General features: G+C 33.8%; 1 protein-coding gene across 1 annotated transcript; it reads left to right on the top strand.

Annotated features, from left to right (window-relative positions):
* The first annotated feature begins 4,719 nt into the window (after positions 1 to 4,719).
* Positions 4,720 to 10,344, top strand: LOC139873295 (glutamate--glyoxylate aminotransferase 2). The gene is made up of 14 exons (XM_071861229.1): positions 4,720 to 4,862; positions 5,978 to 6,126; positions 6,478 to 6,543; positions 6,877 to 6,994; positions 7,081 to 7,162; positions 7,281 to 7,368; positions 7,672 to 7,830; positions 8,005 to 8,178; positions 8,669 to 8,800; positions 8,934 to 8,999; positions 9,089 to 9,153; positions 9,262 to 9,353; positions 9,463 to 9,619; positions 10,047 to 10,344. Exons 2-14 carry the CDS (start codon positions 6,010 to 6,012, stop codon positions 10,174 to 10,176), a joined length of 1,446 nt encoding a protein of 481 aa, XP_071717330.1. The 5' UTR covers positions 4,720 to 4,862; positions 5,978 to 6,009; the 3' UTR covers positions 10,177 to 10,344.
* Positions 10,345 to 12,489: the final 2,145 nt, after the last annotated feature.

The following is a 12,489-nucleotide window of genomic DNA, read 5'->3' as shown; positions in this document are numbered from 1 at the left end:
AGATATGGTACTTCTGGTCCAAGAATGTCTTCTTGATCTTCACATGGACGAAATGGATCAGCTTCAACATTGAGTGATCTAACAACCATAGGAGTACTTAATGGTTTTGCCTTGTCCATATTGAAACGTTTCAAAATCTTTTCAGTATATGTTGTTTGATGTACAAGTAAACCATTAGGCATATGCTCAATTTGTAAACCAAGGCAATACTTGGTTTTTCCGAGATCTTTCATTTCAAATTCTTTCTTTAGAAGTTGAATGGCTTCATGGATCTCTTTATTTGTACCTATGATGTTAAGATCATCAACATAAACAGCTATGATCACATATCCGGATGTTGTTTTCTTAATGAAAACACAAGGGCAAGTAAGATTATTTGTATACCCTTTGCTTATCAAGTAATCACTTAATCGGTTATACCACATACGTCCCGATTGTTTTAACCCATATAAAGATCTTTGTAATTTAATCGAATACATTTCTTTGGGTTTTGCATTTGATGCTTCTGGTACCTTAAATCCTTCAGGTAACTTCATATATATATCACTATCAAGTGATCCATATAGATAAGCAGTCACAACATCCATGAGATGCATTTCTAAATTTTTAGAAACTGCCAGACTGATTAAGTACCTAAAAGTAATTGCAACCATAACAGGAGAATAAGTTTCTTCATAATCAATTCCCGGTCTTTGAGAAAAACCTTGAGCTACAAGTCTAGCTTTATACCTTGTAACTTCATTTTTCTCATTTCTTTTTCGGACAAAAATCCATCTGTATCCTACAGGTTTCACATCTTTAGGAGTGAGAATGATGGATCCGAAAACTTTTCTTTTATTGAGTGATTCTAATTCAGCTCGTATTGCTTCTTTCCATTGAGCCCAATCATGTCTATTTTGACATTCAACCATAGATGTTGGTTCTGGATCATCATCATTATTCATGATGTCATATGCAACATTAAATGAAAATTTCTCATCAAGATTTTTCATTTCATTTCGGTTCCATAATATTTTTGAATATGCATAATTGATTGCAATTTCTGTATTGACATCATCAATCTCCTCTGCAGTAGGAGTACTGATTTGTGGTTCTTCTTGAACACTTTCTTTTACTTCATTATCAGCTGATTTTCTTTTTCGAGGATTTTTATCCTTTGAACAGATTGGTCTTCCACGTTTCTGACGTGGCAAAGATTCATGAGTGACGTTATTGCCAGCTTTTGGAATTTCAATTCGAGCTGGAGTATTTACTGCTGGTATATATGATTTTGTCACCGTTTTTGTATCTGTAAATGCATCAGGCAATTGATTTGCAAGTTCTTGTATATGCATTATCTTTTGAACTTCTGTCTCGCATTCTTTTGTGCGAGGATCAAGATACTTTAATTGAGGTTCACACCATGAAACATCATTTTCTTTATTTTTCATTTCTCCCCCTAATATAGGGAACAATGTTTCATTAAAATGACAATCAGCAAAACGTGCTGTAAAAACGTCACCTGTCATAGGTTCAATATACCTTAATATTGAAGATGTTTCATATCCAACATATATTCCCAACCTCCTTTGAGGACCCATTTTTGTACGTTGTGGTGTCGCAATTGGAACATACACTGCACAACCAAATGTTCTAAGATGGGAAATATTTGGCTCTTGACCAAAAGCAAGTTGTAGGGGGGAATATTTATGACTTGCACTTGGTCTGATGCGAATCAATGCAGCAGCATGTAAAATTGCATGACCCCATATAGATACAGGGAGTTTTGTTCTCATTATCAATGGTCTAGCGATTAACTGTAAACGTTTAATCAATGACTCGGCTAAACCATTTTGTGTATGCACATGAGCAACAGAATGTTCAACAACAATTCCTATAGACATGCAATAGTCATTAAATGCTTGAGATGTAAATTCACCAGCATTATCAAGTCTCACCCTTTTAATGGTGTAATCAGGAAAATGAGCTCTCAATTTAATAATTTGGGCAAGAAATTTTGCAAATGCCACATTACGGCTTGATAACAGACAAACATGAGACCATCTGCTAGATGCGTCTATTAGAACCATGAAATATCTAAATGGTCCACATGGTGGATGAATTGGTCCACATATATCACCTTGAATTCTTTCAAGAAACATTGGTGATTCTTTCTCAACCTTAAGTGGTGAGGGTCTAGTTATCAATTTTCCAAGAGAGCAAGATGTACATGGAACCATTGTATCATGATGGATTTTTCTATCCTTTAGTGGATGTCCATGAGTACATTCAATAATCCTTTTCATCATTGTTGATCCTGGATGGCCTAATCTGTTATGCCATAAACTGAATACACCAGGATCAATATATTTTTCGTTAACTACCATATGTATTTCTGGTACATTTATATGTGTATAATGTAATCCAGAACTAAGTCTTGGCAGTTTTTCAACCACATGACTCTTGTCAGTGATACTTAAATATTTCTCATTTTCTGTTGTCACTGACTGATAATCATACCCGTTAAGGTATATGTCGGAGAAACTCAATAAATTTCTGCTTGACTTGGGAGAAAATAAGGCATCATTTATTAAAAATTTTGTACCATTTGGTAGTATGAAATTTGCCTTTCCTATCCCTTTTATCAAGTTAGCAGGTCCTGATATTGTATGTATAGTTCCTTCCGTTGGTTTTAGATCAATAAAATATTTCTCGGATTTAAGTATAGTGTGTGTAGTTCCACTGTCTGCTATACAGAGATCTCCACCACTTGATTGATGTTGTATTCCAGCAAAATTCATATTGAACTTCATATATAAGAAATAAATAGTGAGTACATTAATATTACACAATATTTTAAACGCAAATAGATAGTACTGAAACATTTAGCAAACATAATGACAAAGACAGACGATATTAAATCGTTTATTTTTCAAAAGACACACAACTTAAACATTCAAGAAATCTTCATATAAATCAGATGGTTTCTCAGTGACTGTTGGATCAATATTATCCACAAAATTTACTTCCTTTTCTTTACCTTTCAGCGAATCCTGATACATCTTAACAAGATGTTTAGATGTTCGGCAAGTATTAGTCCAGTGGCCCATTCTACCACATCTGTAGCAAGATTCTTCAGAATTTTTAGAAGAATTTTCTTCAACATCTTGTTTAATGGGCTTGTTTTGTGGTTGATATTTATATTTTCGTGGATTACTATTTCTTTGACCACCACGGCCACGACCACGACCACGTCCACGCCCATTACCATTACCATAAGGATGGTTTCTACCATAGTTATGGCTTTTGGCATGATGATGGTGATGGTTATTATAACCACGACCTTGCCCGCGTCCTTGTCCCTGTTTATAATTATTTGCAGTATTTGCTTCAGGGATTGTAAGTGTACCAGTAGGACGGGATTGCTGATTTTTCATTAATAGCTCATCATTTTGCTCTGCAACTAAGAGATATGAATTAAGTTCAGGATATGTTTTGAACTTTAGCATTCTCAAATTTCTTTGCACTGTGATGTTTGCAGCATTCATTGTGGAGAAAGTTTTCTCCATCATGTCTGCATCACTAATTTCATGTCCACAGAATTTAAGTTGTGAACATGTATTATACAGAGCTGAGCTGTATTCATTTACTTTCTTAAAGTCTTGGAACCTTAATGTTCTCCATTGTTCCATTGCAGCTGGAAGTAAAATTTCTCTTTGATTATTGAATCTGCTTTTGAGACCTTCCCATAAAACATGGGGATCTTCTACAGTCACATAATTATTTTGTAAGCATTCATCAATATGTTGATGAATAAAGCAACATGCCGTAGCTTGTTCTTTTTCAGAACAAGTGTTGTTTTCATTTATGGTTTCAAGAATGCCCATTGATTTAAGATGCATTTTTACTTTTATAACCCATGGCATGTAGTTGTTTCCAGTTGATTCTAAAGGAGTAAATTTAAGCTTTTCCAGATTCGACATTTTCTATTATCAAAAATTAAAACAAACATCATGATAAATTAGAGTCAATTTATATTCATAAGTATATAAACATTAAACATAAATTTAATATAACATAAATGATAAGTAGGTGACAGTGTCGACCATGTGTAAGCAATCATAAATAAATGTTATATAACAAAAATATAAATATTAGTAAACATAAATGAAAATTTGGCGACAGTGTCGACCATATATTTTTCAGGTGGTATAACCGACCTATATCATTCTGGTGGTATAACCGACCATATATCATTTTGGTGGTATAACCGACCATATATCATTTTGGTGGTATAACCGACCATATATCATTTTGGTGGCAGAGCCAACCATATTTAGTATTAAGATTATCGTGCTGATAACGTGTTATAATTCAGTAGGCTTATAACTACCTTTAGTGGTTTGATTCTTGATGTTATAATTCAGTAGGCTTATAACTACCTTTAGTGGTTTGATTCTTGATGTTATAATTCAGTAGGCTTATAACTACCTTTAGTGATTTGATTCTTGATTTAGAATACTAATAATGAAGTGTAAGAACAAAGATGATAATGGAGAGAAAGAAAGAAACACTTTGTAAGTGTGAGAAATGGTGCAAGTTTAATGCTTGCATTCATGAGTATTTATAGCCTAAAATCTCAATATAAAAATACATACTTTGTGTACCAAAATTGACTATATGTATACACCAAAATTGACTATCCATATCTATATTATTATTATTATTATAACAAATCTAACTTCATTTCAGTGGTTGTCAGTCTTCCCTTTTACTATATTTTGTCACACCCTCACACTTGCCACCCCCTTCTTTTTTATACTACAAACGCATATACAAAGTCTCAAGAGCCCTAATTTATAACGAGTACTGCTTCAAATAAGGTATCATCAGCCTCAATTAAACATCTTTTTTTATTTGGAATACTAAAGTTTGGATTTTGATTGTTTATTTGTTATGGGGTTTTGATTGTGTTAATATATTCAATTGACCATGGTTTCTTGATGCAATAATTTTGTCTTTTAGTGCAATGACGATTCTCTTTTAGCTTCAAGAATCTGATCGTTGATAAATATACGAAAAAGGGGATAATTAAAGCTTGGATTTTGATTGTTTATATGTTTATGGGGTTGTTGATATATATTCATTCGAGCTTGAGATGGTTTTCTGATGCAGGAATTTTGTCTTTTAGTGCAATGATTCTGCTATTATGATTTAATTAACAAAACCGACCACTTATCGAAATTGTTATTTTGTTGTTTGCAATTTGAGTTGGAAACACTGATGCTTCTGATTTAGCTAATTGAGCTTTGATCATCCTCTTTTTTGGAATAAGTACACTTTTGTGATTATCATTATTAATAAGAATAAAGAATAATAATCTTGTTCTAAGATTTAGTATGGATACTTTTTTTTTATATGTATATCAATATCAAAGTTCAAAATTAGTCTATCTGATATCAAAAGTCAAAGTTGGAAACAATATAGCGTGGGTACTTCATATGGTTGCCATATATCTGATTTGTTTTGTTGTGTTGGACGCTTGTGATCTTTGTAATATTCTTTGGATAATGTTTTCCTAGTCATATGTACGCGGCCCAAGCGGGTTACCCGTGACCGTTTCTGACCCATTTTTTCGCCACCCAAAATATGCTCCTAATGAGGTTTGAACCTAAGGCCTCTTGTTCGGATGTCAGGACCCCAACCGGTTATCTTGGAATGGTTCATCCGTGTAAAATTCAATATAGCTTATTTTGATATGCCACTATTTACTCATCTTGAAAAAAATAAATAATAGTGATGGTCTTATTAGGGATCAATCCATAGCTTGTATCGATTACTAATGGGCTACAAGAAAAAAAGGAAAATGTTGTACATATTATTGAGTATCATGTACTTGCAATATGTGACTAATATGATTCATATATAGATATTCTTGATTCTTGAGATATAAGTGAAATTTGTATTCATTTGATTTACTCAACATATTTTTTTTCAGGTTAACAACTAATTTATAATTGCTCGCGAATCATGTCACGCAAAGCATTAGACTATGATCAGATAAATGAAAACGTGAAGAAAGCCCAGTATGCTGTAAGGGGTGAATTGTATCTTCGTGCTTCAGAGCTTCAAAAAGAGGGCAAGAAGGTACAAATAGGCGTAACTAATAGAAAGAAAATTATATATTGTTATGTGATATATCAATCGAGATTTAAAACTTTCAAGGAACTTTATGCGTTATATGGAATAAATTTTAAAGGTGAATGTGTAATAGAGAAACTTATGATACTATTAGTGTGTGTGATCAACCTTGATTTTCTCTATATAGTGTGTGAGCCCCCTCTACTTTTCTTATCAAGTAAATGGGACCCACAATCATCTCAATTTCTACTCGTGCCGTCTAATAATGTATAACAAAAGTGTTCAAATGTTTATTTTCTTCATGATTTATTGATAAGATGTTTGTCGAGGCTCACCACTTTAACTAGTACCCTACAGATTATCTTCACAAATGTGGGCAATCCTCATGCTCTGGGACAGAAGCCTCTAACATTCCCTCGTCAGGTTCGGCCCATTTACTTAAGATTCGGGTTGATTTGGTTGTGTTTTACCTCATACGGGTCAAATAAAAAAGGAGTATAAATTGGAACGGGTTGAAAGTCACACCAAATTTATTATTAATGTACACAACTTTCTATATCGTCTTTGCGAAGATTGGTATTATGATTTTAAAAATGATAATTTTATAATCATAATTAAGGCATTCTTGCTTATAAGATAAATAAGTTTAGTGGGTCAACCCAACCTGAATCAGCCCATTTCAACTGAAAACTCATAGTTTGACTTTACTCCATTTGTCTAATAAATGAAACATTTGTTAATTGTATTTTTTTGCAGGTGGTTGCTCTTTGTCAAGCTCCATTTCTTCTCGATGATCCAAATGTCGGACTTATATTCCCAGCCGATGCAATTGCAAAAGCTAAACTGTACCTATCTTACACTGCAGGGGGTCTAGGTATTATTTATAATAAATAAACCTCTTTAAAGAATACTATTAAATTTTCTATTTTATTTAATAGCATTTCCTTACTGGTTCTTTAGGTGCGTATAGTGATTCCCGTGGTCTTCCTGGAATAAGAAAAGAAGTTGCTGAGTTCATCGGCAGACGTGATGGGTATCCAAGGTGATCGATCAATCACAAATCAAATTTTCATGAATTTTCACTAATTAGTTAAAATATTAATACCTAAAGTTATATCATTAACTTCATGTATGTAAAATATTATTGTAATTGGTGACAGTGATCCAGAACTCATATACCTTACCGATGGTGCCAGTAAAGGAGTAATGCAGATCTTGCAAACAGTTATTCGTGGTTCGGGTGACGGGGTACGTAGTTTATTCTCTTCAACTACTATTTTGTTTTTTTTTTCTTAAAAGAAAATCTATTATTTTCTGAATACATGTATCACCACAAGTTTGTATTTAAGTATTACATCACACGAGATACGTACCATTATAATATCAAGTATCCATTTTTGTATCTGTACATCTTAAATTGCCATTTTTTATTGTTAATTTTATATAGCTCTAGTCTTATATATATATATATATATATATATATATATATATATATATATATATATATATATAAAATAAATTAAATAATTAAATAATTGTTCGTTTCTCTAGATTCTGGTTCCAGTTCCTCAGTATCCACTATACTCGGCTGCCATATCTCTTTTTGGTGGTTCACTTGTACCATATTACCTTGAAGAAACAGCTAATTGGGGTCTAGATATCGACAACCTTCGTCAGTCAGTTGCAGAAGCACGCTCTAAAGGAATAACGGTATCGTTACATTTGTTTATCCAATTTCTCATTTCATTTAGTGGTCACATCCCGTATCCTCTTCTCATTGAGGCGGGACCACAATAAAAAATTGGACATCACTTTATACTTGACTGAGATTATATGATTTTCATATTTGATATTAAGTTGATAACTAATAACTATGATGATCAGGTAAGGGCGATGGTGATTATAAACCCTGGAAACCCGACTGGACAATGTCTGAGCGTCGACAACCTTCAGCAGATTCTGAGATTTTGTCACCAACAGAATTTGGTGTTGCTTGGAGATGAAGTTTATCAACAGAATGTTTACCAGGATGAACGCCCTTTTGTTAGCTCTAGAAAGGTAATCATTAGATTTTTTTCATAATTCCTTGATGGATTGATTTTATTAATTATATAGACAATTACGCGGTTAGTCCCTAAAGTTTGTCAAACATTGCACATGTGACCTTTTTTCACTTTTGATTTGGATGACCTTAAACATTGCACTTGTCTCAATTGAGACCCTGACACTGACGATCGTTAGTCTTTTGTCGTTAAGTCCAGTCATGTGCCAAACATATGAGGGTAATTATGTCATTTTATCTTTTCCATCTATCTTTTTTCACCATCTTTGGCACATGACTTAATGGAAAAACACTGACGATCGTTGGTGTCAGGGTCTTCCATGTTACAATTGCAAAATTTATGGTCATCCATATCAAAGTTGAAAAGGTCACCTGTGTAATATTTTACAAACTTTAGGGACCTAACGTTGAATATTTCAATTATTTATTACATGTAAATTAAATTTTGTAAATTTTTTAATATGTTATCTTTTTGTTGTACTTAAGGTGTTGTTGGACATGGGTACTCCAATAAGCAAGGAGGTCCAACTTGTTTCTTTCCATACCGTATCTAAAGGATTCTTAGGTGAATGCGGACAACGTGGTGGCTACTTTGAGATGACAAACATCCCGCCCGAGGTTATATACATTTTATATACTTTATAATTTTTAACCATTAAATAATCAACGTATCGGACGGACAATTTAAGAGAAGATAAATGATGAACAAAACAGATTAGGTTTTAACTAATTGTTGAATTTGATGTTGCAGACAGTTGATGAAATATACAAAGTTGCATCCATATCACTTAGCCCTGGTGTTTCTGGGCAGATATTCGTAAGTAGTATAATATATAAAATAATATAATATATGCAGAATATATTTAATATTTTTTAACAATTTAATTGTTTATAAATTTTTGACAGATGGGAACGATGGTCAGTCCACCAAAACCTGGTGATATCTCATATGAACAGTTTCTAAGAGAGAGGTGAGAGCACACATGGTGATATCTCACTTGTTCGCCTTTTTTTCTTCTTGAACCACATTATATTGAAGGGTATTTTGGTCATTTTATTTGTTAAAAAAATAAATACAGCAAGGGTATCCTTGAGTCATTAAGGAAGAGAGCACACATGATGACTGATGGATTCAACAGTTGCAAAAATGTTGTTTGTAACTTCACAGAAGGTTAGTCTTTTTCTTATTATTTTTTTTTGTTCTGATAGAACTGTTGATGTTATCTTTCCCAAATTCTCGTTATTTAATCTATTTTTTTCCCGATCCAATATGGGATTAGGTGCCATGTATTCATTCCCTCAAATAAAATTACCTCCAAAAGCAATCGAAGCTGCAAAAAGTGCCGGAAAAGTTCCTGATGTTTTCTATTGCCTTAAGCTCTTAGAAGCCACTGGCATTTCAACTGTTCCTGGTTCAGGGTTCGGCCAAAAGGAAGGGTAAGTCATTTCTATAATTTGACTTGATCCTTAGAGGTGGCAAATTGGGCGGATTGGGTATCAAGTCAAAATGGGTCCTGGTAGAAACATTTTCTTTTAGCAAAGATCACAACTTTTTGATCATTTCAAACAAATAGGCAATTTATAAGGCTTGCAAACTTTCTAAGTACACCTCAGGCGCTCTCAACCCGTTTGACAAATGTCGGAATTGATGAAAATACTCTCACATGTCACGCACATGATCCCGCTTAACGGAAAAACACTGACGAACGTCAGTGTCAGTTGCAAACGTTAAGGTCATCCAGATCAAAATAAAAAAGGTCACCTATGCAATATCCGACGAATGTCAGGGACCAACCGCGTAATGTTGTCTTTATTTTATACTAATTTCTGGCAATGTTTTAATTCATGGTCTTTACCAAATTAGGGTGTTCCACTTGAGGACAACTATCTTACCTGCGGAAGAGGACATGCCTGCAATCATGGACAGTTTCAAGAAATTCAACGATGCGTTCATGGCCCAATATGAAGACCATAGAGGGTACTCGAGGATGTAAGTTGTGATGTGTTTATCTACATACTCTATGCGTGTATAGTTCTTCTACCGATCTGGTTATCGGGTGCTTGTTATTATTCCCATTTTCGTGTATTCTCTATTGATGTGTACTTACTCAAGTATCTTCTTCACATCATTAATTAACACAGTTTCATTCTCTTTTATCACTTATGCTGATTGATTGCTCTCGTGTATGTTACTCAAGTTTCGTTCCCATTTTCGTATATTCTCCATTGATGTGTACTCAAGTATCTCTTCATTCACATCATTAATTAACCAAGTTATCACAAAAACATCACTCTTCTTGTATTTACCACAATACTGCTTATACTACTGTATTATGTAACTACAGAATATAAATTGTGATTACATTTGACATTACACACAAATAAATGTTAATCTTAAACATATGTAATTATGTGAGATCATTGTTATTCAAATATAATTACTTCCATATATTAAAATGATTTTGCTATTGATTTCTCATGTATCAATCCAAATTTTTAAGATTTTGTTATTATTTAAACACTTAGGTGCTGTTTGTTTTTGAATGTTTTTGTCTTAAGATCTTCGGGCCATGTTCGTAAAAAAAATGTGGCCTAAAGGTCTGTATGTTAAATACTGAAGACTGTTTGTTTTTATATCTGCAAAACAACAAAGTTATGTCCATAGCACTTAGAAGCGTATTTCTAAGTCTGCGAAGTTGCAGACATAATAATAATACATTATTTTATCTTATGTCTTCAGAAAAACAAACAGCCTGCAGTAAAAATGTCTGCAGGCGCAAAACGGACATAAGACATAATAAGATCTTCCGACTGAAAAACAAACAACACCTTATCATGGTCTAAAAAATCATTGTAAAAAATAGTTTATCCGTTGGTGATCGTGTTACACTTATAAAATATGTGTTAGGTAGTTTGGGATTTTGGGAACTTATTATTTGTCACTCTTTTGATGCCCTGATTTTGTCATAAATAGCTTAGAGTCTCGTCGAGCTAGATATTTTTGGGGAGAGACGGAGAACAATAGGAAGATGCATTGGATAAAGTGGGATCAAACCTTAGCTTCATTTGATAAAGGTGACCTCGATATTTGGTAGTTTACGGGCATGTAATTGTGGTCATTTACTTAAGTAAATATGGAAGTTCAACACGGTTTCTAATGCTATGTGGGTCTCGGTGTTGAAAGAAAATCATGGCAAAAGTGTAGGTCTAGATGGGGGTAAGGTTGCAACTAATGGTTTGTGGTCAAACCTGCTAGCGTATTCACAGAGTGGTCCAATTGAGTCGCTTCATCACGTCATGTTTGAATGCAAAGTGACGACTAAGCTTTGGAGACAAATACGTGTGTGGGTCGGCGTATCATTGCCCATATTCACAGAGTGGTACAATTGGGTGTCCTGCTTGTTCCGAGACGAAGATGAGCCTATATGTTATCATCGCATCCCTGATGTGGCATATTTGGAGATTTCGTGTATTTGTAATTCTCGATCTCTTAGAAAAAATTTAATGTTTGATTCCATTTTGCTTATATTTGGTTAGTTAGTAGAGGTCGAAAGGATGTAAGTTCGAACGACCATCTTTGTAAGCCGTTGTAATCGTTACAAGCCTTTCCTAGTTGCTCGCTAATGGGTCTCTTTTTAATAATTTTTGATTGTTCCAAGAAGAAATGTAGAGGAACGTCGATACTGTTATATTTAGAGAAAACTTATATAATAGAAATTGTGATAATGAAGTAATGTGAATGTATTACAATTTTCTAAATGAATTTTTATGCAAAGTTTACTTACACTTTAACATATGAATATCGTTGCCCCTCAAAGGAAAAATACACAAACTTATATCGGCGAATTCATATGGCATATTCAATCGGATATTCGCACATTGATTACAGAAAAATGAAAAAGTATCTAATATGCATTATTTAGACACAAATTTCTACAAACGGAACCAACTACTTTTGACGTTAAGGAAAAGGTCTGGCTCCACACACTTAAAGTAGCCGAGATTTTCAACATTCCGGGGTGTTGGTTGAATGTGGGTTAATGCACTAAACGATAAACTTAAGTATGATTAACCAAAGAATAGGTTTTGATGATGACACATACATATGCATAAGCGATGACTGACATCTTAACATAAAACACGCAAGGTCACTAATCCATACTTTATCTTGCAAACGACCAAGTCAAACATAGGTTAAAGAATGAAATCAAAAGTTCAGCTAAACACACGGTCGAGGTACGGTCGACCGCATAGTCAACCGTGAACCCCAAACTGAATTGCAACGCAGTTTTGTGAAAACAAGTTGC

The sequence above is a fragment of the Rutidosis leptorrhynchoides genome, chromosome 10, assembly GCF_046630445.1.
Source record: "Rutidosis leptorrhynchoides isolate AG116_Rl617_1_P2 chromosome 10, CSIRO_AGI_Rlap_v1, whole genome shotgun sequence".
Lineage (NCBI taxonomy): Eukaryota > Viridiplantae > Streptophyta > Magnoliopsida > Asterales > Asteraceae > Rutidosis > Rutidosis leptorrhynchoides.
The sequence above is the reverse complement of the archived record's forward strand: the minus strand, read 5'-3'. Positions and strand labels throughout refer to the sequence as shown.

Bases quoted from the DNA above. Each gene is read 5' to 3' on its own strand.
- LOC139873295 (XM_071861229.1), top strand. From the start codon at position 6,010: ATGTCACGCAAAGCATTAGACTATGATCAGATAAATGAAAACGTGAAG. The intron at 9,000-9,088 runs GTAAGTAGTATA...AATTTTTGACAG, and splicing joins GTGTTTCTGGGCAGATATTC to ATGGGAACGATGGTCAGTCC. The intron at 9,154-9,261 runs GTGAGAGCACAC...AAATAAATACAG, and splicing joins GAACAGTTTCTAAGAGAGAG to CAAGGGTATCCTTGAGTCAT.